General features: G+C 37.8%; 1 protein-coding gene across 8 annotated transcripts in view; it reads left to right on the plus strand.

Annotated features, from left to right (window-relative positions):
• Positions 1 to 27,586, plus strand: part of LRBA (LPS responsive beige-like anchor protein) — a 576,880-nt gene that overhangs the window by 413,643 nt on the left and 135,651 nt on the right. For all 8 annotated transcript variants that reach the window (XM_067551903.1, XM_067551904.1, XM_067551906.1 and 5 more), the window contains 3 exons: positions 1,904 to 2,044; positions 3,301 to 3,420; positions 24,774 to 24,926. In XM_067551903.1, coding sequence (XP_067408004.1) covers positions 1,904 to 2,044; positions 3,301 to 3,420; positions 24,774 to 24,926 — 414 coding nt within the window. The remainder of the gene's footprint in view (positions 1 to 1,903; positions 2,045 to 3,300; positions 3,421 to 24,773; positions 24,927 to 27,586) is intronic.

A 27,586-nucleotide genomic window follows, 5' to 3' on the forward strand; every position in this document is an offset into this window, starting at 1 on the left:
AAATAAATGTGGCATGTCTTGATGGTTGTCCTGTTGCAGGCTTCAGAAACCAACTGTAACAATAACAGTGGGAATCAATACTGTGGATTTTAAGCTGTTTGGATCTCTGCATGATACCATTTTTTCAAAAGAGGAATGAAATCAATCCTAATTGGTTTTAGCTTTATATTCAAGGAATGTAATTCTATAACTATTGATTTGGAGTGTACTCATTTGGAGGGTAATAAAAATAAGAGCAGATTAAGTGAATACTTAAAATGCTACTGTACTATACAGATGCAGCATCGATTCTATTTTTAATTCATATAATTTTTCTATGAATGATCTTATTTCTCCTTTTTTTTCCCCTCAAGCATAGCTGAGTCTTTAGGGAAAAACTGTGCAGATGGAGAATCCAAAATGGTTCTGTAACAAAGAAGATAGTTCTTGCTAAATCAGATAAAATTGTTTTCTACAGCAATCACTCCTTTAAAAGGGTTACATTTCAAATCAGTGAACTGAAAAAATAGTAATCAACCTAAGATGTTTATTTTATCCAATTGCAAAATGAAAAGTGCTTTCAGTAAGATAATGTAAGATGAGATCTTAAATCCTTGATATAGATCGGAACTATCATCTAGAAGAGAAACTATTTGCAGTTCATATAGTGTATCAGATGCCATCTGCAAGGAGATATACTTTGATAGTAATAATCAGATAATACAAATATTTCCAAAATTATAAATACAGTAATGGACATTATTTTTTAAATTTAGATTCTAAATTATTTTTTACATGTGACTCAAGTAAACCTCTGTGTCATTGACTCAAAGAGCTGGATTATTGATTGTCACTTTTGCTCAAATGCTTTCCCTTGTATGTCCATCTCACCTTTATATGTATTGTTGAGTGTATCTGTTTATTGTAGTAAGATGATAAATGTGAAAATATCTTTTTTGCAGGCATACTCTTCAGTTATAACCAGGCACTTCCATAATCTGTTTATATGTGCATCATTTGATTTAATGGTATAAAAAACCCTGCTATTCTATATCCAGCTCTATATAATGGAAATGTGTATCAAATATTGCCCATATGTGCCAAAATATTTCAGATATCTTAAAGTATTATCATGTGAAACTATTAAAACACCACCAAATCCTGATATAGGAATAATCCCACTGAAGAAACATATGGCATGCATACCAAAGCTTTGTATTTTGCATGAATTAAATCCCAACGTAGCAAGTCTTTTTGGTAATTTTGCCTATTTAATTAACTCAGTTTGAGTTTTGGTATCAATACTTTCTGATATAATTTGTCTGTTTCACTAATTTCTCTTACTAATTCTTTCTTCTTTTTCCTACATTAAATGCAGACATAGTTTATCCTTTAGGTATAATTTCTCTTGGGATTGATTAGCATTTTTTAAAAAAACAAACAGCACCAACAACAAGAAATCAAACAAACAAAAAAATCAAACACTAGCACTAATATTAACATTCCAGCTACACTGTTGACATTCCCTCACACTGTTGGGCTGCCTGATGTGTTTCGTAAAACATCAAGGTCCAAACCCATGTTTCTGGCTGTTGCTCACAACTCATTCAATAGTCAACAAAATGTCACGCAACCAGCACCCACTTTGTGTAATAATGTCTGCTGTAAAATGCTTGTTAATGACAACCAGTGTTCAACTGAAACTAGACTGTACTGGTGGAAAGTAGCAGCTTCTTCCATCACCTCTGTGTATATGTTATCCAAGTTTGAAATCCAAATCTCTCTTCACCCACGTACTGACTCTGTCTGCTTTTGCAGAAAACAAACCTAGACAACATATTTGCAGACATGCTAATAATTCTATTTGCAAAAATGCTGAAAGCTGGTTATGATTGTGATTTGATGATTGTCTTCTTTCTTTTAGCCTATTGGTGCTCTAAACCCAAAGAGAGCAGCATTCTTCGCAGAACGATATGAATCATGGGAAGATGACCAGGTTCCAAAGTTTCACTATGGCACTCATTACTCAACTGCAAGTTTTGCACTCACTTGGTTGTTGAGAATTGTAAGTACAGTCCTTACAAATATGTTTTCTTTTAACTAATAATGAAAGTAACAAATAATCAAAAACCATGAGTAAATTAAAACCCAACAGCATATAAGGCAATTGAGATTTTGAAATAATTGATCGTAATCAGCAACTTCTTTCAATTTCCAAGGATAAAATCTGTTCCAAACTCTTAACATCATGTTTTAATTTTTATGGGGTAGCCTTCTCAAATCAGTATAAAAGATTCTTCCCTTAAAATATGCTTTTTCAGATAGACCTCATTGTATTATTTTAAATAGGCTTAACTTCTCTTCCTCACATGATTATTTGTATGAGGTATACTCTGAAAATTTTTTATAAACGTATTTAATTTTCATCCCTAAAAGTTAAAATGAGCTGTCTTAAGATGCTCATAAGATTATACATTGTCATATTTGTTTTAAATGATGCTGCAAGTAGCAAATATACAGGTAGCATTGTGGATGCTATGTATTGATAACATATTGGTTAAGCAGTGCATGTTTCTGTAAAATTGAAAGGTGATTTATCTTCTAGAAAGTAATTTCTTTGGGAAAGCATTAGCAGCACATCATTAATTAAAGCTCGTTAGAATGGTACAAGTATACATAAATCCTCGAAGTAATTTATAGTGCTTAGCTAATTTCAAGCAATTACCCACTAATATGTACTTAAGTGTTCTTTAACTAAGAGGAGGCTTTTAAATCTTTCATTTTTCTTTTCTAAATCATAAATTACATATTAAGACATAACAATGGTAAAATTACTTGTATTAAATATTTCTTATTTATATTAATAGATAAACTTGAACAGAAGAAAAAAATCTTAACTAATTAAGCCATGTAATTATTTTTGGAAACACTTTATTTAAAACAAACAAACAAACAAAATAACCCACCCAAGCTCCCAGATGATAAAAACATTCAGCTTTTTTTCCTCAATGTGTTTAAAGGCAATTCATGTCACAACTGATCTGTAAATATTTCCTTTCCATGTTTACAAGCATCTATTTGTCTTACTTTACAGTGAGCGCAGTAGAGTAGAATAAAGGGTTACTCATACACAAAAACAAGCATTTCTGAAGCATTGCTCGCGGGGAGGGTTAGGTACCAGAATTAACCTGCCTCAGTTAACCACCTCTCCACCCGGAAATGAAGTAAAGAATAACCACAAACTTTAGACATGGCAATTGCCATTTTTATCACATTTCTTTAAAAAAAAAGTATCCCTTCGTTGTTTTTTTTCTTCCATAGGAGCCCTTTACAACATTTTTCCTACATGTGCAAGGTGGGAAGTTTGACCATGCGGATAGAACTTTTTCATCAGTTTCAAGAGCATGGCGCAACAGCCAGCGTGACACTTCTGATATCAAGGTAAAATATTGTTTTTAGGATTTATGAAAGCACTATATACTGCACTATATTATATATTTTAAGAGCAGACCTGAAGAAGAACTCTGTGTAGCTTGAAAGCTTGTCTATCTCACCAACAGAAGTTGGTTCAATAAACTCTCTAATCTTGTCTCGCTATTCTTCTCAGACCATCACAGCTACAACACTACTGCAAACATTTTTTTGTATAGGCGGGACTTGTAAGTACCGCCTACTTAGGTTGTCTGATGCTTCCATTATTAGTCTTTGTTTTCATTTCTTTCTAACTTTGCCAAATTTTAATCCTTTGGGCTGAAATTTTTCATGCTGGGTGTCTGCATCTGGTTGAATTTCTTTGGAAAAGTGCAGCCAAAATCAATTCAGCCATTTCAGAGAAGAGGGTGAGGAAAAAATGTTGTTTTGCTCCTGTTAAAAAAAAAATGTGGTGACCTTTTCTTTGAAATGCCATGGTGTCCCCCTGCTTTGGAACAGGAACTTTGTGTCAGGGATGTACCTTTTGTCACCCCCATGAAAATCCACCCAAATTTGGTCGAGTTATAAGCCTCTGAAAAATCACCTTTCACACTTTATATTTTGTCATTTAAATTCCCCAAAGATTGAGTCTGCACTGAGCATGCTCCAGCCTGGGGCTCAGAACCGCAACTGCAGCTGTGGGCTCAGCCAGGTCCGGACACCTGAACTGAGACTAGAATTACTCTCTCCGGTGCTTTCAGTGACACCCTTTCTGCCCTCCTAGGCCCAGGCAAGATGGAGGCGCATGCTGCCTAATTCAAATGCAAAGGATACAAGAGATGGATTTGTGAAGGGTGTGGCGTGGACTAGAGAAGGGGAGCAGATTGGGATAAGGAGCCTGGGGTGGTAGTTGTGATAATAGTGAAGTCTATGCTTTGTGAGTGGAGGAATAGAGTGTATTGTTAAGTGGTTTCACTTTTCACTTAATTTTGTGTGAGATATGTTATATACGTAGCAAACCTAACTGCTTCACAATGACACTTTTTTGTGTATTAATTTCCTGGTTTGTTCCACTAAATGGTTAAGCGGAGATGGGTCAGGGTGACTGAGAGTGGATCTGTGTGGGATTTGAAATGCAACTGATGGAGATTTTAATTGTGAGCTGCTGTGTATGAATCCTTTGCCGTTGTAGGGTACAATCTGTCTTAAAAATGTAGCTACTTTTCAGCTAGAATTGATCCTACATCCAATGTCTTTAAACTACTCACTACACCAATACTACTCCCAATTCAGACCTCTACTAATTTTTGTGTAGATAATGTTTTTTAAATAAACCATTCAGCAATGAAAAGTAAGATTGCTATGGAAATATTTCAACCACAACCCAAATTCAAAAACATCCTATTAAAAATGTATGAAGAGAAAGCAAACAAAAACTACACAGAAAATTCAAAGGGCATAAAAACTAACCCCATGTGAAATTTCACACCAATTGGCCACCTGCCTTTAGAGAAAAGCAGGAATTCATTCCCAATTTTAAGCTGATTTTAGGATACAATCCTAACTATTAAACTGTTCCCAGAGACCTTTGTAATTCTCAAAGCTTCCTGAGAGATGGGTGTTCAGCTAATAAGAAGTAGGATATTTTGAATCATATACCTCATCAGCTTTTACTATCTCTGGAAATGTTCATTATTTTTAAATTTTTGTAGAAAAAAATTTGAGAGGTATCAATAGATTTAAGAACAATGGGAATTGAAGTCATCTATCCCCCCGAAACTGTACTGATTTCCTCATATTGTCCAATCAAGTTCCATCCCCACCTTCTTTTGGAGGGATCAGCCCTTAGAGTATCAAATGATAAAATAAATATAGGTGTCTATTCAGTCGTTGACTTCATAGTTCATAGATATGCAGAATTTAGAAAAGAAAAAGACCTCCTACGTAATCTGTCCCAAATACTATTATTGAGAAAGATGTGGCAAACCAGTTTTAGCAGCACTTGAATTCCAGTATTCTTGACCTAGCCAAATCAGACTTCAGACCTTGATATGGTGTGAAAATCATGCTGTTCCTTTTAGTAGACTGTCTCACCCGGACAATGAACAAATATCCAGTCTTATACTTTTAGATCTATAAACAGCCTTTGATAAAGTTGAGCTTGCTCTGTTCTTCCCTTTTTGGCTAGGTTCTCATGGGGTTGTGATGACATCTATCCATGCACAGAAAAGTTCTCACTTGCAGTCCCATGAGAGTTGAACTCACTCCTTTCAATTTTGGCATCTATATTAGACTTCTCAGGGAAATCATGAATGTAAATACCATTACTATGGGCTTCTCTACTTTGCACTTTTGCTGGTAAAACTTTTGTTGCTCAGGGGTCTGAAAAAACACCCTGCTGAGTGACATAAGTTTTACCAGCATAAGTGCGAGTGTAGCCATGTTATGTCAGCTGGAGAGAGCTCTTACCGCAACATAATAAAACCATCTAAATGAGCAGCGGTAACTATCTCTGCAGGAGAACTCTCCTGCTGACATAACGCTGTCTATACTCATGCTTATGCCGGTAAAACTTTTGTTCAGCAGGGTGTTTTTTCACACCCTTGAGTGACAAAAGTTTTGTTGGCATAAGCGCAAGTGTAGACAAGCCTTATGTCATGACACCCAGTTTTTATTTTTCTTCTCTGAATCTGATAATATTGTCACCAAGATACTCAATGCCTGAAAGAAATGAATGTGTGTATGAAAAGTAGCTGGCCCAAACTTTTATCCTGGAAAGGCAGAGATTATGCTAATAGCAAGAGGGAAGTACTTAGAAGAAATGACTGAAAAAATGACTGCTTCTTTACCAAGGGTATCTGGTCTCTCTCTGTCAAGATTTGTGCAGTCTGAGTTCTGTTAAACTCACTGATGCACCCATAGCAGTGATGAGAAATGCCTTTTTACATCTTTGGTTAGCTAGAAGACTGCAGTTCTTCCTGTTGGATGAAGACATAGTCACAGTTTTCCTAGTTTTTGTCACCTCTATACTAGACTACTGCAATTCTTTGTACCTGAGGCTGAATAAAAAGGCCACTCAAAAGCTCAGGCTAGTCCAGCTTGCTGTAGCTCCTTTCTGAGTTGGACAAGTCAGTAATAGCATATCTCATTAGTACACCGTACTCTATATATGTGCTTCCTAAACCACATCAAATGCCCCTCAGAGACCTGGTCCTGGCTTTCAGAAACCTCAATCTTCCTCCCGTTAGCGACCACCTTTCCTTTCTCAATCTGCCAGTAATGCTTATATCATTTGGTCACATTCTGTCTGACAGCCCAGGGATAAGCTTTCATTTGTCAGGGCAGGGCATTTCCTCAGCTGAAGGTGTAAGTTTTAGTGATGGAAATTATAGAATCATAGAGTTGGAAGGGACTTCAGGAGGTCATCTAGTCCAACTCCCTGTTCAAAGCAGGACTAACCTCAGCTAAATAATCCCAGTGAGGGTTTTGTCAAACTGCAGCTTAAAAATCTCTAAAGATGGAGATTCCACCACCTCCCTAGGTAACCCATTCCAGTGCTTCACCACCCTCCTAGTGAAAAACTTTTTCCTAATATCCAATCTTGATCTCCCCACTGCAGTTTGAGACTGTTGCTCCTTGTTGTGTCATCTACTACCATTGAGAACAGCCTAGCTCCATCCTCCGTGGAACCCCTTTCAGGTAGTTAAAGGCTGCTATCAAATCCCACCTCATTCTTCTCTTCTGCAGACTAAACAAGCCTAGTTCCCTCAGCGTCTCCTCATAAGTCTTGTGCTCCAGCCCCCTAATCATTTTTGTTGCCCTCCGCTGGACTCTCTCCAGCTTCTCCACATCCTTTTTGTAATGGGGGGCCCAAAACTGGACACAATACTCCAAATGCGGCCTCACCAATGCTGAATAGAGGGGAATAATCACTTTCCGCGATCTGCTGGCAATGCTCCTACTAATGCAGCCCAATATGCTATTAGCCTTCTTGACAACCAGGGCACACTGCTGACTCATATCCTGCTTCTTATCCACTGTAACACCCAGGTCCTTTTCTGCAGAACTGCTGCCTACCTCATCGGTCCCCAGTCTGTAGCTATGCATGGGATTCTTCCATCCAAAGTGCAGGACTCTGCACTTGTCCTTGTTGAACCTCATCAGATTTCTTTTGGCCCAATCCTCCAGTTTGTTTAGGTCTTTCTGTAGTCTATCCCTACTGTCCAGGGTATCTACCACTTCTCCTCGCTTAGTGTCATCTGCAAACTTGCTGAGGGTGCAATCTACCCCATCCTCTAGATCATTAATGAAGATGTTGTACAAAACTGGCCCCAGCACTGACCCCCTGGGGCACTCCGCTTGTGACTGGCTGTCAGCTAGACATGGAGCCATTGATCACTACTCGTTGAGCCCTATGCTCTAGCCAGTTCTCTATCCCTTTTATAGTCCATTCATCCAACACATGCTTCTTTAACTTGCTGATGAGAAGACTGAGAGAGACTGTATCAAAAGCTTTGCTAAAGTCAAGGTATATCACGTCCACCGCTTTCCCCACATCCCCAGAGCCAGTCACCTCATCATAGAAAGCAATCAGATTGGTCAGGAATGGCTTTCCCTTCGTGAATCCATGTTGACTGTTCCTGATCATGTTCCTCTCTTCCAAGTGCCTTAAAATGGATTCCTTAAGGACCTGCTCCATGATTTTTCCAGGGATTGAGGTGAGGCTGACCGGTCTGTAGTTCCCTGGATCCTCTTTCCTCGCTTTCTTGAAGATGGGCACTATATTTGCCTTTTTCCAGTCATCAGGGACCTCCCCCAATTGCCACGAGCTTTCAAAGATAATAGCCAATGGCTCTGAAATCACATTAGCCAACTCCCTCAGCACCCTTGGGTGCATTGCATCTGGCCCCATGGACTTGTGTATGTCTAATCTTTCTAAATAGTCTTGGACCTGTTCCTTCAGCACTGCGGGATGTTCACCTCCTGCCCATTTTGTGCCACCCAGTGCAGTAGTCTGGGAGCTGACCTTGTCTGTGAAGACAGAGGCAAAAAAGGCATTGAGTACCTCAGCTTTCTCCACATCCTCTGTCACTAGGTTGCCTCCCCCCATTCTGTAAGGGGCCCACACTTTCCCTAATCTTCCTCTTGTTGGTAACAAACTGTAGAAACCCTTCTTGTTCCCCTTCACGTCCCTTGCTAGTTGCAACTCCAATTGTGCTTTGGCCTTCCTGATTTCATTCCTTTACAAAGAGATGTACTCTTAACAGGGAAGAATGTAAAGTGTCTCTGTCTCTTCCTTAGTTTCCCTCTGGACTTCCCCAACACATACACACACCTAGGACGACCCTTAAAACATGACAGTTCTATCAAAAGAGGAACAGTGAAGGTGTTCCAAACTGTGACTTCTTTGTTGAGTCTCTTAAATCCTGTATTCAGCATCTATGTATTATGGTGATGGTACTCAAGAAATATCCAGACTGATCCAGGCAATTTGCTCACCAGTGCAAGCAAGTTTTCTGAAGTACATATTCTCATATATTGTCCAGTTTAATTTCAAATGTCTCAAGTGGTGGGCTTTCACCACATTCCCTGGGACGCTACTTGACAGTCTTATGTATCTCAGGCTGGAAGCCTTTTCTGATAGCTTGTATGTTCCAATTTTAATATTACCTCCTATTTATATCTCTGTATCACAGTAAATACATTTTATCTATGTTTGAAGCAGAGTGGACCAGGGATTAGGGCACTGAACTGGAATTCCAGAAACCTGAGTTCTATCCTCTGGCTTTGTCACTGACCTACTGCATGACTTTGAATAAGTCACTTGACTTCTCTGCTTCTGTTTTCCATCTACCCTTTGTCTTGTCTGTTTGGATTGTAAACTCTTTGAAGCAGGGATTATCTCTTGTAGCCTTCTCTATTTTTATGTATTAATTATATTGATTATTTAAGAATTCCCGGTTAACACTCTAAGATTTTGTAGGGTCTAGTCCCAGGATTGTGCCCAGTGTTGTTACTGTTAAGTTGGAAAGCTCTATGTGAACAGTGGCAACACTCACACTTAGGAAAAACCTTCTGTTCTGTTAACAATTATTAAACACATGAACATTCCAACTCAAACAAGTTCATAGCAATAAGATAATATTGTTTTAATATCCAGCAGCATAACAGTATACTTATGCCATTCTTGTTGCGAACTAGAGGTGGTGAAACAGGTTGTGGTCCGTGAAGGATCTATCTTATCTCTGGCATTCCAAAAGATCCCTGTAGTTTAGGCTGTGGTTAGCCCTGTTATAGGGTTTGATGGCCACCACCAATATTCTTAAGGATTTCTGGTCTTGTCTATTCATATCTAAACCTCCTCGCCCTGATAATGTTGGTGTGTCCTTATCCTATAGGTTATACTATATTAAAGACCTCAACTTATTAGCATGTATATCAGTTGGTTACTATAGCCATCCTGCGATTGAATATCTGTTGATGTTCCTATCCTAAAATACTCACACTGGAATCAACTGATTTCTTGCTATTACCTGTCAGTATTTTAAGCATCCTTAGTTTATCACGCATTATACTGTATGATAGCTTGTGACCTAAGCTCACTTCTGGTTAACTAACTTATGCTAAGGCTTATAGGCCTCAGACTCTTATGCTAAATGCCTATGGTCCTTTGCATTAATGCCTTATACCTATAGCTTATCTCTATACTTATAGGCAGCAACTCTGTATACTTATAGGCTACAGTGCCAAGCACAGTGGGGACTAGATCTCAGTGGAGGCCTGTGGTGCTAATGCAATTCAAATAACAACAATCTTCAGATGTTTATAGGTGATCAAGTTCCTCCTTTGTTGTCTTTTAGCCCCGCTATACATTTTTAGCTTTCTTAATTTTTCCTTGTAAGTGGGGCTGATTAGGTTTCTAATAGTTTTAGTTATTGTTCTCTGAACCCCTGTGTGACATGCTTAGCTGCTAGAAGTGTTGAGGTTTTTATTTCCTAAACTGGTATGTTTAACAAAACAATTTACTTGAGAAGTGGTTCTACCTTTTCTTGAGTATTTTTAAAAAGATAGTGTTCTTAGTAAGGAGACATTGTCATGTGCTACAATGTAGGTGCCAGATCATTTTATATCTATATTCTTATAACAGTCCCCTGGTAACAAAGTATCTCAGTGCATATTGAAAATACCATATTCTCTTAGGAACTATTTTCATTATTATACCTGTGTGCAAATTATACAGAGCTGAAGTGATGAATAATTAAAAAAAAAAAAAAAAACCCACAAAGAACAACTAAGTAAACAGTGATAATGCCCTTGCAGAATTTCCACTTATTTCTTCATATAGCAACATACATTGTGTTCTTGCCCCAGCACCTACAGAAAATGTTTTTCAATGTTTAATAAACTTCTGAGTAGCTCCAAAATGTTTATTTTTCCCGTATGCTTTGTGCTTTCTGAAGACAGCATACAAAAAACTTTTACACAAATTATAAATGATGCCCAAAGACATTTAATATGATTGGCTTGTGCACATTTAAATATACTACAGTAATTTTTAAGTGCTCTTCCTTTACGTAAGCTTCATTTTACTGTGGGTGAGATTGTTTTGTAATCTTGTTTTTTACCGTATTCAGTCCAATAAACAAGTTCTTCCTTTTCTGCCTCAGTTTCTCCATCTATAAAATGGTGTTGATACCTCATTCACAAGGCTGATTAAATAATTTGAATCACATTGAAAAGGAAACACTCACAGGATTGTGATGGAGCAAAAAATTGTATGTAATTAAGGGGAGTATCTTCTATCACTTCATTATTAAAAATATATAACTTTTTTCAGACAGTCATTACTTACACTGCTTTGTGTGTGAGATTCTAACCAAAGTCAAAGGCTAAGCCCAGAATTCATCTGGAATATTAATCATATCCCTTTAGATTTAAAAGTTTCTTGTGCACTTGTCACATGGTATCTGGCCCCCTTAAGATGAGATGGGCAAAGCCTCACCTGTGATGGATAAGTTGCCTTTCTTCTGAGACTGTTAGGCTAGAGGTCAAGCCATAGCCTAAAGAGTCCTTATAAAGGCCAGCTAGAGCTCCTTTGAACAGATGAATTGCCGGAAAGCAGGTAGACTCTGTACTAGGCCCTGGTGTAGGAACAGGTGAAATTACTCAGCTGCTAAAGCCTGGATCCGTAGAGTGACCTTTTAGGTGACCTGCTGCTGCCTAGTGGAATCTACAGCACTGAGGTAGGCATCCGAGCTCCCTATACAATGCCTGAGAAGACTTAGGTGCCCAAGAATGGGATTCATAAAAAGCAGCATGATGAATAGGGAGCTACCTAAGCTAGCCAATAGATAGGGTGGGGCCTTATGGGAGGAAGTTAGTTGCAGAGGCACCTCCCTCCCCTGAAGACTCCTCTCCTGGAGTTAGGCACTTAAGCCAGGTGAGCCTCACAAAAAAACGGTGAAGGAGGAGGAGGTATTTTACCCAATAGCCTTGTGCACTCAACCAGAAACATATGTTCAAGCCCCACTCTGCCTTATATAGAGCACAGACTTGAACCCAGCTTTCTCATCTTCCAGGACAGTGCTTTAACAGTGGGCTATGAAGTATTTTGGGCAGGAAGGTGGTCTCTCTCTCTGTCTCTCTAGTTGAAGCTGTTCCACGTTGTATGAATAACTAGTCATTGAAAAAGAAAGAGTGAGTGAGTGAGTAAGTGACTGACTGACTGACTCTCTCTCGCCCACCCGCCTACCCATCCAGGCACCTGGGATGTGAGTGACCCAACTTCACATCCTTGTTTCATTGCATACGTAAGTATTTATACAAAGTGGAATAGCTTCAACAGGAGAACATGCCGCCATCACCACCACTACCACCTCTGGCTTTGTTTTGTGTGGAGCCTGGTCCAGCAGGCATGCTCTAAGAATGCCTACTAAGTCGGACCCCACAGGTAGATAGACATGGGAATGCCTAGCTTGTGGATCCCACCAGGGCTTAGGCATAAGTTAGGCACTGGGCATAAGGACTGAGTTGGCTTTGTGCATGCCCATCACCAGAATTGTAGGCACCTAATGGGCTGTACCATGGGAATATAGGCACATAAAGATTTAGGTCACAGCAACTGAATGGGGATTAGAGGATCTGTATGTGGTATTTAGATGCCTATAGCGGCAGGTAGGCGCCTAAATCCTTCTGTGGATTTAGTCCTAGGTGCTCCCAGGCAGATGGCTTGGTGAGTGTACTACAGGGAATAAAGATGCTCCAGCAGGAATCCCTGGATCAGGGCAATTACCTGGAGGGAGTGAGGGGAAAAACGTCCAGGAACTGTAGCCCATGTTGGCTAGAGAAACTACTTTATTTCGGTATTTTGGCAGTTTTCTGTTCACCCTGTAATTTGTCCCCTGAGGTGAGGGTGCGGCATCAGTTCTTCCAGAGCTAGTGAGACAGCCCAGCACATTACAGCATAGATTGATGACTTACTGTGAAGTCCTTAGAGGAGTGGGAAGCCACTCAAAGTTTGGAAGATTCAGACCAAGGAAAATCATGCTGCACCATAATATATTTATGTAGATCTCAGAGAACAAAAAAATAAAAGGGGTTTACTCTCCTTTCTGGTTGAGAAGTTACTGAACATTTAGAGCCATAAAACAGAAAGTTAAGAATGAGGGAATTACGTTAGCTTCTCCATTGAAAATATATACAAATAATTCATTGGCATTGAACTATTTTGATCTGTTGCCCTAATGTCATTTGGTAGCCTTAGTAACTTGTTTGGAGGCATTGGAAATTGCACAAAAGAATCACATAGGCTTGCTTTGGAGCAATTCGTGTCAGTTGATATCACACTTCAATAAAGAAAACTAAAGCATATGTGTGGTCACAACCAATCCTTGTCATTACGCCATGAAAGCCTTGGGATTTGTGATCAAAGCAGCAGACTAATCTTGCATTGCAATATAACCTTTGCCTGAACCTTTCAAATTTTGATTTCAAGAGGTGATACATTGCAATTAATCCTTGTTACCTAGTTCCTGCCTTCTTACCTCTCTGTCTTTAAGCAATGCAAATTAATATTTAGTTGATAAGTTGGAAGAAAGTGCAAATTGCAAATGCCTAGCTACTCTGTCATTGTTGTTTACTTATCAGTTCAGCACTAATGCTTTTTAAAAATGCTGAACATATGTTTTTTATCCAGAGCTGAGCATTCTGTTCTGATGAATAAAAAACCTATTTAGTTTTGTAAAACTACCTTTAAAGTATTGGACAGATATGAACTTTGACTCAGTTAATTACACTTTGACTGTCAATGCAGATAATTTTGAGCTGCTGTATAAAATAGCAAATAAGAATAGTCCTGCAATCATTAGGGAGAGAAATGCTCTTGATTTGAGATTGCATTAAGTTGCACAATGCAGATGTCAAATACAGCAGGCTACCTTTTATGAGGGTTGCCTGTAACCATGTTTCTTCTACGAATGAGTGGATGTACATCTGTGTGTATGAAAAAGATTTGTTGTCTTTTGTTTCTGTAGTTACACTATAGTTATAAATTGATATATCTTGAAAATTCATAATATAGCATGACTTCAGTCTGTTTGATAATCAATGCTTGATCAGCTGTTACCTGTTGAGAGTGAAAGAGATAATTAGATTATGACCAATCTTCTTTAGTTTTCTATATTGTACCACACTGAATTTTTCTAGTTGTTGAAGACTGAAAGATAATATGAATCATTATTATTCATTACTTTTTAAATCACATTGCTTTATACATGTTTATGAAACACACCCAAATTTGGTTTTACTCGTACTCCAGAACAGTACTTAGACTGTAAGCTCTTGGGGGGGGGGGCAGAGACAGTGTTTTTGTTCTGTTTTTGTACAGCACCTGGCACAATGGAGTCCTGGTCCATGACTGGGGCTTCTAGGGGCTACCACAATATAAATAATAATTAATAAATATAATTATTATTAATACCCTGTGGATAGATGATGCCCATGCACATACAATGTTCTCAGTGCCTTACATGTATTCATTGCTACACACCATGAGAAGAAGAGAGAGAGTGCTTTGTGTGTATTTTGAAATAGATAGTCCTCCTTTGATTTTCTTGATATTTTAAAAATAGTATTTCTCCTGGATTTTATAGAGAGTGAGCGAGCGAGCAAGCTGGAATAAGGTAACCAAACTCCAGTGCCACTTGGAAATTGCTAGGTATTCAGGGAGCTTCCATCCCTCTCTCCCCCAACCTCCCGCATAAACCAGAAGAAATGTATTTTAAAATATATCTGAAATTTTGTTCTAACAACTACATCCCAAAATGTACTTTCTTGAATTTGGTTTGCTTGGTAAGCATTTGATTTCATGCATGGAAGCATGGAGTTGATACATAGTTAGCTGGCTCCTAAACTTTGGTGACTTGTATACATGTTGTGGAGTACTAGGGAAAATATATGTATAAAAACACCAAGCATTTTATATTTATACACAAAATTTGGGAAATCCAAAGTCTTTCTGGGCAGATCGAACTGTCTGTCCTACTCCAGTGTCTCTGCTGGGGTGGTGTTTTTGTTTTAAATGGAAGCCAATCTTGTACCCTCTGTCTCATATCATAGTAGTGTAAGACAAAGTAAGATCATGATGGCACTTGGGTGTCTGGATTCATACCTGGTGTAAGAGCATTTTGTGAATCTTGGGAAGGAAATTCATTCATCATCATTATCCTGAATCAGGCTAGTGGCAGCTGAGGCAGACTTTTAGTAGCTTAATGCTCATGCACAGAAATGCTTTCTTGGGGAGCTAGCTGCAAGGTTACACTGACCAGCATTGCATAGTTTGGGACAGTGTTACTCTGAACCTGACTTTCATGGGTAAAGTTCTCTGTGCTTGAGCACAATACTACTCATTGTCTGCTGTAACTGGTATGGACTGCCTCAGGTTCTTAAGGATGATCTACACTAGATATATTGGTGCTGGAAAATGGATACACATTTTTTTTGGAGTGGGGACAGAAAACATATTTGACATTTAAAATGGACAGTATTTCATCTGGTCAGGAGTGTTCCTGATGGGCAAAAGACTATTTCAATAGGTCAGGAAGCGTAGGAGGAGGCTGAAAATAAATATGATTTCACTATAAATAAGTACTTCAATAAAATTATTGAAGTGATAGCCATTGGAAGTATACAGTATGGCCCCATGCCCATGTCCTCCACTCAGTTTTATCTGTTAAAATTTCTCTCTTTCTAATACAGGATTTGGGGAGGGAGGGTGAGAAAGAGACCACACTTGAATTCCTCAGCTTTGATGTGAGCTTTCAGCATAGTAAAGAAACTTGAACCTCAGCTCAGCTGTTTGCAAAAGATGCTGAAGAATTCTAAGCTCCTGCAAGGTTTATTAGCCAAGTAGAAAGAGTAGCTAGTTTGCAATTACATCTTTTTGCTTCTGACCTTCAGTTCATCAGCCTTCTTAGCAAGTGTCTTAAGTATCATGTTCAAATGACACCAGCAAATCTGCAATTCACTGTCACACTGAGTCTGTTGTGGTACCTTATTGCAGGGTTTTTCAAACTCAAAGCTGGGGACCCCTGTCCAGACTAAAAAAATATTTTGTGTGTGTGTGTGTCTCTCTCTCTCTCTCTTTCTCCTCCCACCCACCCCTCCCTCTCTCAAAACTCCTAACTCTGACCATAAGCAGGTGAAGATTTATAACTTTAGTCATACTTGAAATAATGGAGTGAGAACTTTCAAGGTTCTCTTTGGAGGCTGTGAAAAACATGAACATTTTTGCAAGAAAATGTCAGTAGATTTAAACTGATACAAAATTGATACAAAACAGAAACCCTGTAATGGCACATCCCTTTAAGACAACCATAGTGCTGTAACCTGAGAATCACAGCTAGTAGAAGATGTAAGCAGGTACAGCAAGCTGCTAGAACCTCTGCAAATAATAGTATTAAATCTGCACCTGTATATGTGTCTAGATGTATCTTACGCAAAACAGTACAGGCCCCATTAAAAAATCATTACTATGGTAGACAAAGTGCAAGTAGCCAAACTCATAGAAAATATATCACCGAACTAAAACACTGGATGTGTTGGTTACAATCACGAATGCCCATGGGCACTACCAAGACTTCCATGATGGCATTGCATAGGTAGTTCAGTAATTGCTAGAATTTGTATAACCCTCTGTTCAGTGCATGTTATGCATCTCTCTCTGCTTGTTTCACAGAGAATAAGGCTTGGTCTGTACTACCAACTTATGTCAGTCTAACCACATCGCTCAGGGGTGTGAAAAATCTATGTCCCTTAGCGATGTAGTTATACTGAACTAACCCCCAGTATAGACAGTGCTATGTCAACAGGAGGGCTTATCCTTTTGATGGAGCTACCACCTCTCATGGAGGTGGAGTACCTACATTTATGGGAGAAACTATCCCATCAGAACAGTTGTAGCATCTTCACTAAGTGTTACAGCAGTGCAGCTGCAATGTAAGTGTAGACAAGCCCTCAATCTGTTACAGCTGCTAACTAGGGGATGTAGTCCTTTATCTTAAGCAGTAGAAGCTCATGGCTTAGCTCTGGAGGTAATGGATTCATTTCCCTGATACTGACTAACATAATGGCTGTTATGTTTCGTTCTGCTGGATACTGTACAGGAAGCCAGAAAACCAACGTTTATTATTCACAACTCTGCTATCACTATTGATATCTGTGTTACTACTGAGCAAGCTGCTTTTACCTCACAGTGCCTCAATTTCCCTAACTGTACAAAGAGGATAGTGATATTTACTTTCTTTAAAGTCTATGGGTGAAAAGTGCTATATAAGACCACATTATTATTATTATTATTTATTTATTGTTTTATGAAAGAACAATGGCAAGTTGTTCCAGTGATGGCTCAAAAAGAAAAAAAAAGAAAATATAAAATGGTTTTACACAGGTTGAAAACCACATTATATAGTGTGTCTGAAATGCTCTCTGCTGAATATATGAAGCCTTCCACATTGGTGGGATACTTAGAAAACGTTCATCAATTAAAGATAAAGTTGAAACCTTGAAAAATCAACAACTCATGTCAACATGAGCACCTTCAGACATCCCATGGGATCATGCAGCAGTGTATGGCACAGTTCAATAGATATGATTTCAAAATGTACAGAGATTGAACCAGCTATCAAACTGGGAACAATGCCTTTGGCAAACAACAGCATTTCATGCTATGTTAGTAACTAGGCTGAGGATGTCCGACAACTACTACTATCAAAACCCAGGAAGTTAATACTTAGCAATTCAACTTCATGAGTCCACCTAATATCTCGAGTGCTACACAACTTCCACCGTTTATGAGGTATATTTTGATTTTATAGAGGAAGACTTTCTCTTCTGTATCTGCCTGGAAACACAACAGGAGAATGATTGTTTGAGTCAAAGAACTCCATGTTTAGTTGGAGCCATGTATTGCAAACTGCACGAATGGTGAAAAGATTGATAGGTAAAAATGTAGAAGTTTGGTCACATGTATCCAGAACACTGCACCTAATAGCTTGTGATCTCATTGTTTTATACACTGTCAAGGCCTTAAAAAAAAACCCCAAAAAACTGAAAACTTGCTCTGGGAACTTCATGAAGCTCTTGAAGTAGTGATCTTCAGTAAAAGCCATCTGATGAATTTTTTTTTTTTACTTTTTGCATTGTTCTTCAGTGCCTGTTCACTTCAGCAGCAACTCCTCTTACACATTGTAGTAAGGTGGCTCTCATGAGGTAAAAAGCTCATTCAATTCTTCGAAGTATGAGCAGAAGTGCAGGCTTTGCTGAATGATCAGCAATCTTTTGCTTGCTGTGACCTAATAATTCAGCTTGGCTGGCAGGCTTAACCTAATTTACTGACATTTTTGGGCACCTAAACGATTTGAACTCCTCACTGGAGGCAAAATAAAATGTGTTCTGTTTATGCATGACAGGGAGACGGATCTATCAGAAAACGTAGAACTTGGTCTTCCCAAGTACAGAAGGGAAACTTGTCTTCGTTCTTGTTTCATGCAATGAGGGACCTGAGGAGCCATTTGGGAACCATTGAACCATTACCCTGGTGTGAGATTATCTTTCTGGTAACCTACACAGAAGAAAGAGATGGATTAATAACCCCTTCATAATAATCCAACATGCTGTTCACTTGGCGGCACTGACTGAGCCATTGCAAGACCAACTGACAAACCTGTCCTGGGATTTAATTTCTCTAAATAGCCAAAATCTAAAGGAGTGCCACTCAGCTTTAGTTGCAGAAGTCTTTAAAGTTCTTATCCTACCTTTGTCATCATATCTTTGTATCACAACCTACTGCTGATCTAAAAATGGTTTTAGATGGTGTATTTTGCATTTTCAGAATCTTGGGGAACATCTTCTTGTAGCAAAACAGGCTTATCCATTACAATGCATTGTCTATATTTTAATAATTTAATAATAAAACTTGGAGAAACCCATCTAGCCCACAGTATTATCAGTACTGAGGTAGCATACTATGCCTTCTGAAAATGTAGACCCAGACTAAAGTTAAATTCCCATTGTTTCATCTTGGCTTTTGTTCAGCCCCCAGCAGCTGTGCCAAGGTTTTGGTAGTGCCATTGGTGGTGTGCCTTAGAGGTAAAAATAGTCTGTCAGAAAACCCTAATTTTTAGGGAGTGGAATTTCAGTCAGGAGGTGTTAGACATCAACAGTAAATAATTCATTTACACTTGTGCACACAGATGCTATCCTTGATTTTGCACTAGGGTCTTTGCCTTCTAAGTCAATGTGGTCAGAGACCTGCTGCCTCTCATTGCTTGATCCCATATGCACATGAAAAATTAGGCTATGCAGAACTTAAGCCATCCTTATAGTGCCTCATTGACCTTATCTTAGATTTCTGGATGTGATAGCCTATATTCATCTGGATTTCCTCATGCAAGTTCCAAGTCCTTTCAGCTGTTCCCAGTTTGGTCTGATGGCTGAGACCATCAGAAGATGAAAGGGACTGGAAACTTGCATGAGGACATAGGAGTACTAGGAAACGATGCACCTAAGTCACTTTTATATGGATCATTGTTGCTAAATGATACTTTCCAAAAGAGATCTCGTCATTCACATATTTGTAACAGTTTATTCATTTTTAAAAATTTATCTGGGTCAGATAAAGCTGTTAGGGTACAGTTGGCTGCTAGTTATATAGTCACGTGTGATGTGGGCCCACTTCAAGCCAATGGGAGAGGTAACTCCTTTAGCAAAATTGACCTTTTAATCTTCCCTCTCCCATATTAAGCACATAAGAATCTGATTTCACTTTTAATTGAATCATCTTTTCTGCAGTTTGTCTGTGGATTTTAACCCCAAAAATGTTCATTTTCATGTAAAATACCCTTTGGGTATTTCTTTGACTCTCTGAATAGGAAGCTTCATGGTTCCGAAAAGGGCTATCACATTTTATTTTCCCATGACTAATTTAGTTCACTTTTTAAATGACATGGGGAAAAGGGCTGAAATTCTATATTGAGCCTGTTTTTGTATTTTTGCCTCTTTGCCTAATAAATGATTACCATTACATAATTTTCCCATGCATCCTCAGTATGTTCTACAGTATAGAAAAAATATTTGCATACATATATAATTGGTGTTGGCTAGCAGTGTTTAACTGCTAAATAATCATCTAAGTACATCAGAGTTGAATGGAAATTTTCATCCAGTACTTATTAAAAGAATAGTAAGCCATTTATTAAAGTACATATACCTTTCATTAACATAATGAATATGTTAATATATAGTTTGTTAAAAATAGCAATTATTCAGAAAAAGAATCACACTACATAAAAGAGAATTTTAAACAGGATGGCAATCCAGTGACAAAGTTCATTAGTTTGTTAATTAAATTAAGAATTTGAATGGAAACCTGCTGAGACTTATGCAAAGGACCCAATGCAAAGGAAAGGTAGGAAGAATAGTAAGAAGCCAATATGGCTCCTTCAGGAGCTCTCTAATGGTCTGAAAATCAAAAAAGGATCCTACAAAAAGTGGAAACATGAACAAATAGCTAAAGACTAATACAAAAGAATAGTGTAAGCATGTAGAGCCAAAATAAAAAAGGCTAAGATACAAAATGAGTTACACCTAGCAAGGGAAATAAAAGGTAATACAAAGACGTTCTATAAGTACATTAGGAGCAAGAGCAAGATGAAGGAAAGTGTAGGTCCGCTACTTAGCAGGGAAAGAGAGCTAATAACGTATAACATAAGATGACTGAGGTATTTAATTCCTATTTTGCTTCAGTCTTCTCTAAAAAGATAAATTATGACCAGATATTTAACACAATTAATATTAATAAAAAGGGGGAAAGAACATAAGCCAGAATAGGGAAAGAAGAGGGGGTCTGGACTAAAAGACCTCTGGAGATCCCTTCCAGCTTTACATTTTTATGATTCCATGATATGTAACAGACAAGATATGATATGGTGGGTACTTAGAGGATGGAGTGCCAATTGATGTGGAAGAACCCAATGTTTTGTATAATGATTCCAAAGTGGTATTTTAACCAATTGTATGAACTGTAATGAAGAATGAAATTTTGACTGATTTGGTAAATAAACTTCATAAACACATTTTTGAGCACCATTTTGGTTCTGTAGCAAAGGAAACACATCATGGCAATGTGAGTGCAGGACTGGACTTCTGGTGTGCATTTTTAGCTTTTATTAGTGCGTTTTTGGCAGGTTATGGAAAGACCTTTAAAGGGACTGTGAAATAGCTTAGGCTCCAAATTTGATCTCTTCTGAAGTGTTCTCTGGCTGCTGATTTGAATCACTGGTTCTAAATACCTCTACAGTTCATCTGTTTCTCTTTCAAAATATATCACTTTATCATGTAGAAATCAAGGAAAAAATAAAACAAGGCTTCTATAAGATATAACAGATTGCATTCTGTATGTCTGTGTGTCTTTCTGTGCTCTGTAGCATATGTTAAAAACAACTCCCAGTGCTCAGCTGATAATCCTCATTGATGCTATTTCATAATAACAAAATTAAAAAAGCAAGTTTCCTTTGAAATTAGTGTTATCCATTTGGAAAAAGACAGTAGTTAAAATAGGTTGTATGCTAACATATATGGAATTAAGAAATCATTGAAATGAAAATTCCTGACACAATAAGCCCTAATGGCTGAAGTCTATCATGGAAAAGTCTGTTAAATACTGTGTGCTAGATTCCATCACCTTACTCATATTGAGTAACACCTGACTCTTTTAGCAGTTTCAGTGACGTCGATAGCACTATAAAAGGATTGATATACTACTCAATGTAGAAGTGGCAAAAATCTACCCTGTAGAATTGATATTCAGTAAAAATGATTTCACTATTTTATTCCTGTGTTTCTAATCCATGAAAGTATTTTGATAAAGAAAACGCTTAAAGTGATTTTCATGATGACTGTTTAGGGCTATCACATGAAAATAATCAGACAAAAGTTTGCAGTTCTCTGTGAAACCTTATAAACAAAAGAAGCATCAAACAGCACTACAGTAATTTTTATTCAATAGATAAATAAAATGCTATTACAGTTTAGTGTGGAAGTTGCCCATATGGTAAGAATTCTTGTGAAACTCTGAGGAGGGAAAGGGGGAACCAGAAACAAACTTACTTGCTTAGACTGTGGACTTAACTGAAAAAAAATCATTAAGTCTATTTCTTTTCCTTTTTTGTAGACAGAATGCCAGATTCTCTGTTGCTCCTGCACTATGCAAAATGACTGTAAAATGGGTTTAAAGTACTACCAAATCAGAATGTTTACAGTAGTTTACAGCTACTTTGCACTCCCTTTGCCTTGGTGTAAATGACAACAATGGATCAGGGCAACAGAATCAGGCCCCAGATATTTGAGACATTTGCTTTTTATGTGGAAAAACAGCTTTACGATGGAAACAGTAGAGATCTTCCTGAAAACTAGTTATTGAAGCGATTAAATCATTTCTATAAAAGGGTTTTTTAATTGGGGAAATTAACAGAAGTAATTAATTGTTTTTAAGTTGCTACCTTTCAGCATAGCATTTCTGCATAATTTAATGAAAGCCATGTGTATTCTAGAAAGCCAAATGTTTTCTCATCTTGAAAGAACCAAATGAGTAGCTGTGTTTTTAAGTATTAAAAGTCATCAGTAACATATGTGATGAGCTTATGTTTAAAATATTCGGCATCATACTACGTGCTCATGTTTGTGGTATAAGTTGGTATGTTTCTCTGCTGTTGAATGAATAGTAGTCTTTCTTTCTTTATATGAGACTACATCGCAGATGTAAGCGGATGAAATTGTTGAAATTTTGGTATTAGAACTCTTTCATTTAATCTTCTTCCAACCCCCTTCCTTACTTGTCCAAGTAACTGGTTTCAAACCTCTTATTATCAGGTACTTGTCAAGCATTTGGTATACAAGCTTAGTTAATTAAGGTGACTGTAAACAAAAAGATGTATAATTCAAAGCCATGTAGTGTTTCACACAAGGATGGAGGTGATAATAGCTTAATTCCTGCTAGATCTTTCCTGTCTTTGCTCTGGATACTTCAGACTGACCTTGTCCACAATCTGATGACCTCCCTATCTCACTCAGCTGTTTGGAAAGCTGTTCTTGCCATAGCTAGCCCTGAGGGGGTATCTGAGAGACCACTGATCCATTGACCCATGTCAAGACTGGATTTCAAATCTGATCTACTTGGGCCTCTGACATAACTACACATAGGTCCACTGCACATAAAAGCCAACTGAACAGCCTGTATTTTTCTGCTTAAATGGCATGCAGTTTGCACTTGTTAAACCAAAGTCCAATTTTACACTAGTCGCTTGCTATGAAATTAATTTCCTGAAGCAATTACAAATATTGATCTGTTCCATTCAAAGCAGTGAATTCTCCAGTTTAACGGCTCAAATTTTTCTAAATACATCAAATTATCACCTTTACTTGCTGTGTTTCCTAAGACTGAATGTTAATGTCCCATTAAAAAAAATCAAAGGCAAAAATACATAATTTCTACATAGACATTTTCTAAATAAATATAATGTTTGGATTGCCCTGCTAAAATTACAAAAGTCTGGAAATAAAAAAAAAGTTATGGTTCTAATAGCAACATTAACTAGGCCAAGTGGTATACGTATTATGTGGTATATATATTACAGAATAGACAGCAACATATTAAGTTACACATTTAATTAAAAAGGGAAAATATATATTACATATATGCAGTAGGTTTGTAGCGTTGTTGTAGCCATGTTAGTCCCAGGATATTAGAGATATTCAGTGGTCTGAAGTTGGTCCAATAAAGAATATTACCTCACCCACCTTATCTCTCTAATATATGCAATAAAGTAACCATACTGTTGAAACTTAACTTTTATGTTTTCTGACATTTTGTGTTTAACTGTGCCCCTAATGTTCCATTGTGTGCTTTAAATTTCCTTTGTTTTGTTTTTTTTAAACAAGAAGTGCCGCTTAATACTAAAATTGTTCCAATTAAGCTTAGAACTTCAAACTTCATTGGCTGTGTGTACACAATTTTTTTCTGAAAATTTCCTACTGTTGTAACCACTGGAGTGGTGGAATACTTAGAAGCAGGAGTTTTGACTTGCCACCTTTGGATGGTTGGAGATTGTTTTTTGCAGGACTGAGTTAGCAAGATTTTGAAATGAAAAAAGATAGAGGGCCCAATCCACAGCTGCATTACTCTAGTTTTAATCTATAACTCCATAGATTTCAAACTTTACAGAAAATTTACTTTTGAGCATGGATAATGTCAGCCCAAATGGCGAATGTTTCAGATATCATGTGCTAGTGAATGGGGTTATAAATAACTATTTTGCAACATTCTAATAATTATAGCAGGCATTGCTTGCTCGCAGTGTTATGATTACACTTTGTACAGTTGTTAATCTTTCAAACATTGGGGATTGGTATGAAATTTGAAAGCAGCAGTTTTGCCTCAGGCTTCAGCCAAATTTTTTTTGCACCTTGAGGACTTAATTTGTTCCTCACTTAAATGGTTTTAAAAAAATGTCTATATTTGTCAGATATTAATATATTTGTCAATATTTGTCAGATAAACCTGCAACCAAAAGCAGTATACAGTCAACAAAATATCTTGTGAAATATTTCCTGAAAAATGCTCCCTATTGTGTTAAGAGCCTGATTAGGGCTTTCCAGTTCAGAAGAGGCTTTAAATGTTTGTGACGTAATGAGAGAGGATTTCTACCTATGAATGTTTAGTGTTCTCCCTATTGCACTCTGCCCCTCAAATCATTAATTCTTTATGTGACTAGGTATGTTTGTTGTATGTTAGAATTTATAACATGGCATTGGTTTTCCTTTGTCTACAGGAGCTGATTCCTGAATTTTATTATCTCCCAGAGATGTTTGTCAACCTCAACAATTACAATCTAGGTGTGATGGATGATGGAACAGTAGTATCTGATGTTGAACTTCCACCATGGGCCAAAACCCCAGAAGAATTTGTTCGCATAAACAGGCTGGTAAGATCTATCTCAACTTCTTTACTAAAATAGCTTATGACCATTTGTCCTCTGCATGTAGCTAGAATTTACATTGAACTGTTATTGAAAATGATAATTTGCTACAATACAAGGCAGTAAAAGTTTTTTATTTGGGGGGGGGGGGGGGGGGGCGGGCGGGCAACTTGTCCCTCACTCTTTTGCTTTAGACTTTCTCTATACATTGTAAAGATAAGTATTTGTGTAGGGGGGATTTTGTAAAGAAAAAATACAGTATGGGGTGGCCTACATAATTTTTTTTTATATTCAGGCCTTGAAAAGACTCTGATTGAAGGACTAAGGAAATTATCATTTCACAAGAGACTGAAAACTGATTGATTTTTAGTTAGGCAGGCTGTTAAAACTTACATTTTTATATGATTTCTTTTATAAAAACTTATTTAACTCCAGTGCCTAATGAACAGTTGGGAGAAGTGGTGTCTTTCTTAAAGAGTCAATTCCCCCACCACTTCTATTAAGGCAGTGTTTTTCAGACTTTTGAAAACTGAGCTGCCCTTCAGGAAAATAAAATCAATCACTCAAATCCACCCCCCCAGTAATTGTGCCATGTGGTTTTAAAGACCTATGCATCTTAATTTATACATCTTCTATGTCCTACCCTTTCCCCTGATCCCTTTCAGGTAGTTCTTCCCTCACAAATGTTGGGAAGCCCAGGTGCTGGTTTTCCTAATATTGCATTTTCTCTCTTTCTTACATGCTCTGAGCAGTGAAATAATGAACAGTGCTGATGTTAAAGTAAAATCATTGTCTTCTGAGTTAGCAACCACTGAAATGAATTGGGTAGTCCACACCTCAGAGCTATTATTTCAGGCTCTCTGCAAACTCAAAAGTCTCTGCATCGGTGACACTCAGGGCATATTTTCTTGGCAACCATAACATATTGAGACCTTTTTAAAAAATTGAAGCTGAGAATCAAGGTAACAATTGATAAAGTCTGTCCATGGCCCACTCATCTACACCTTCACACCCTCATGGAAAATATTGAATTAAGATATGAAATCCCACTGTACACTTCAGAGAAGCTAAGTGGTCTTCCAGGAAGACCAGGAAACACCAGACTTGGCCTTCCTAATATTTCTTAGGTTTAAAGAAACCAGAAAGAATAAGTTCTGTTGAGGGAAAAACTTAAAACCTTTTTCTTTATGAAGAAGCAAAAAGGGCATATACATAATTAAAAACATCTTTTACAGGTTGTCTTAAAGATTTTTATTCTGTTGCAAAAGAACTTAGTCAGCCAAGGTTCCTGTCTTAACAATGGGTCAGTCATTTTATTAGTGAGGTACTGTTACGGCCTTTGGAAACACCTTTGGGTGTAAGCTTGGATCTGTGTATGTTAGGGTCATGGAAATCAAGAATATTAATACTTGCAATAGTTACAGGACAAGCTATAAAGTTTTTAAATTGAAACATATTCTAGAACCATTCAGATGTATTGTTTTAAGAGAAAGTACATGTGAAATTGATCCAAATTAAGATTAAAACATGCACAGATAGGGCTACCTCTTAAACAATGCAGGTTCAAGTGCAACTTTGGGTATTACAGGACTTGCTGAAGTTTGATGTATTAAGATGATACTCAGTCTCTTTGAGTTCAACATGCATTGATGATTAAATATCATTCTAGGAACTAAAATCACTATTCAATGTAACTTGTTCAATGTAACTTAGCATCTTGATTTGCTCACAGCAGTATTTTTTTTATCCTTGCATATACTATGTCTGTCTTTCTATCATTGTCCACACTAGGAAAATTAGGGCCACCAATGGAGGCTGTAGTACAGACAGGTGTTTTTACCACCACGTAATCTAATCTTGCACAATAGAGGCAGTTTCTCCACTGACAAATTAAGATCCATGATCCAACACTTCAGCTCCACTTGTGGCAACAGATCTGCCATTCTGCCTTGTCAACCACTAATAGGGTTGCACCAGTGGTAATTACAATTTTCCTATTGGGACATAAGCTCTACTCCCCAACACCTTTCTCTTTTCCAATATTGGAATACCCAATCTTTCTTTTCTTCTTCCTTTCTGACCCCAGCACCCATTTTTCTACTATAACCTCTCTGTGCCTACAGGGCTGCCTATTCTTCCCCTCGCCCTCATTTCCCAAGGCCTTTGCTAATAATCTCTGCTTTTTTGCAGCTCTTCTTGATATCTCTCACTTGTGCTATGTTATCAGATAAAGTGCCTGATCAGTGGGAAGAAGATGCTTTTTGATTATTAATGTTAAACTCATGAGCACAAAATGTAATATCCTTTTAGAGCAGCAGTTCTCAAACTTAATTGCACCACGACCCTCTTCTGACAACAAAAATTACTACACACACACACCCTGCCCGTGTCGGATTGAAGCTGCAGCAAGAGTCCCTCCGTCCCGGGCTGAAGCCCTTGGACTTTGGCTTCAGCCCCTAGTGGTGAGTCTAATGAGGCTTCAGCCCCAGGGAGTCTAATGCTGGCCCCGGCGACCCTATTAAAACGGGGTCATGATCCACTTTGGGGTCCCAACCCACAGTTTGAGAACCGCTACTTTAGAGCTATCTCCTATAGTAATACACTCATTCTGTATTCTAAGTAGTAGTCTTTTTCTTTATTCACTTAGGATCTATAGAGTAAGCGCT

Source organism: Emydura macquarii, unplaced genomic scaffold, assembly GCF_026122565.2.
Source record: "Emydura macquarii macquarii isolate MOO-44397 ecotype Brisbane River unplaced genomic scaffold, CSIRO-AGI_Emac_v2 contig_1363, whole genome shotgun sequence".
Classification (NCBI taxonomy): Eukaryota; Metazoa; Chordata; order Testudines; family Chelidae; genus Emydura; species Emydura macquarii.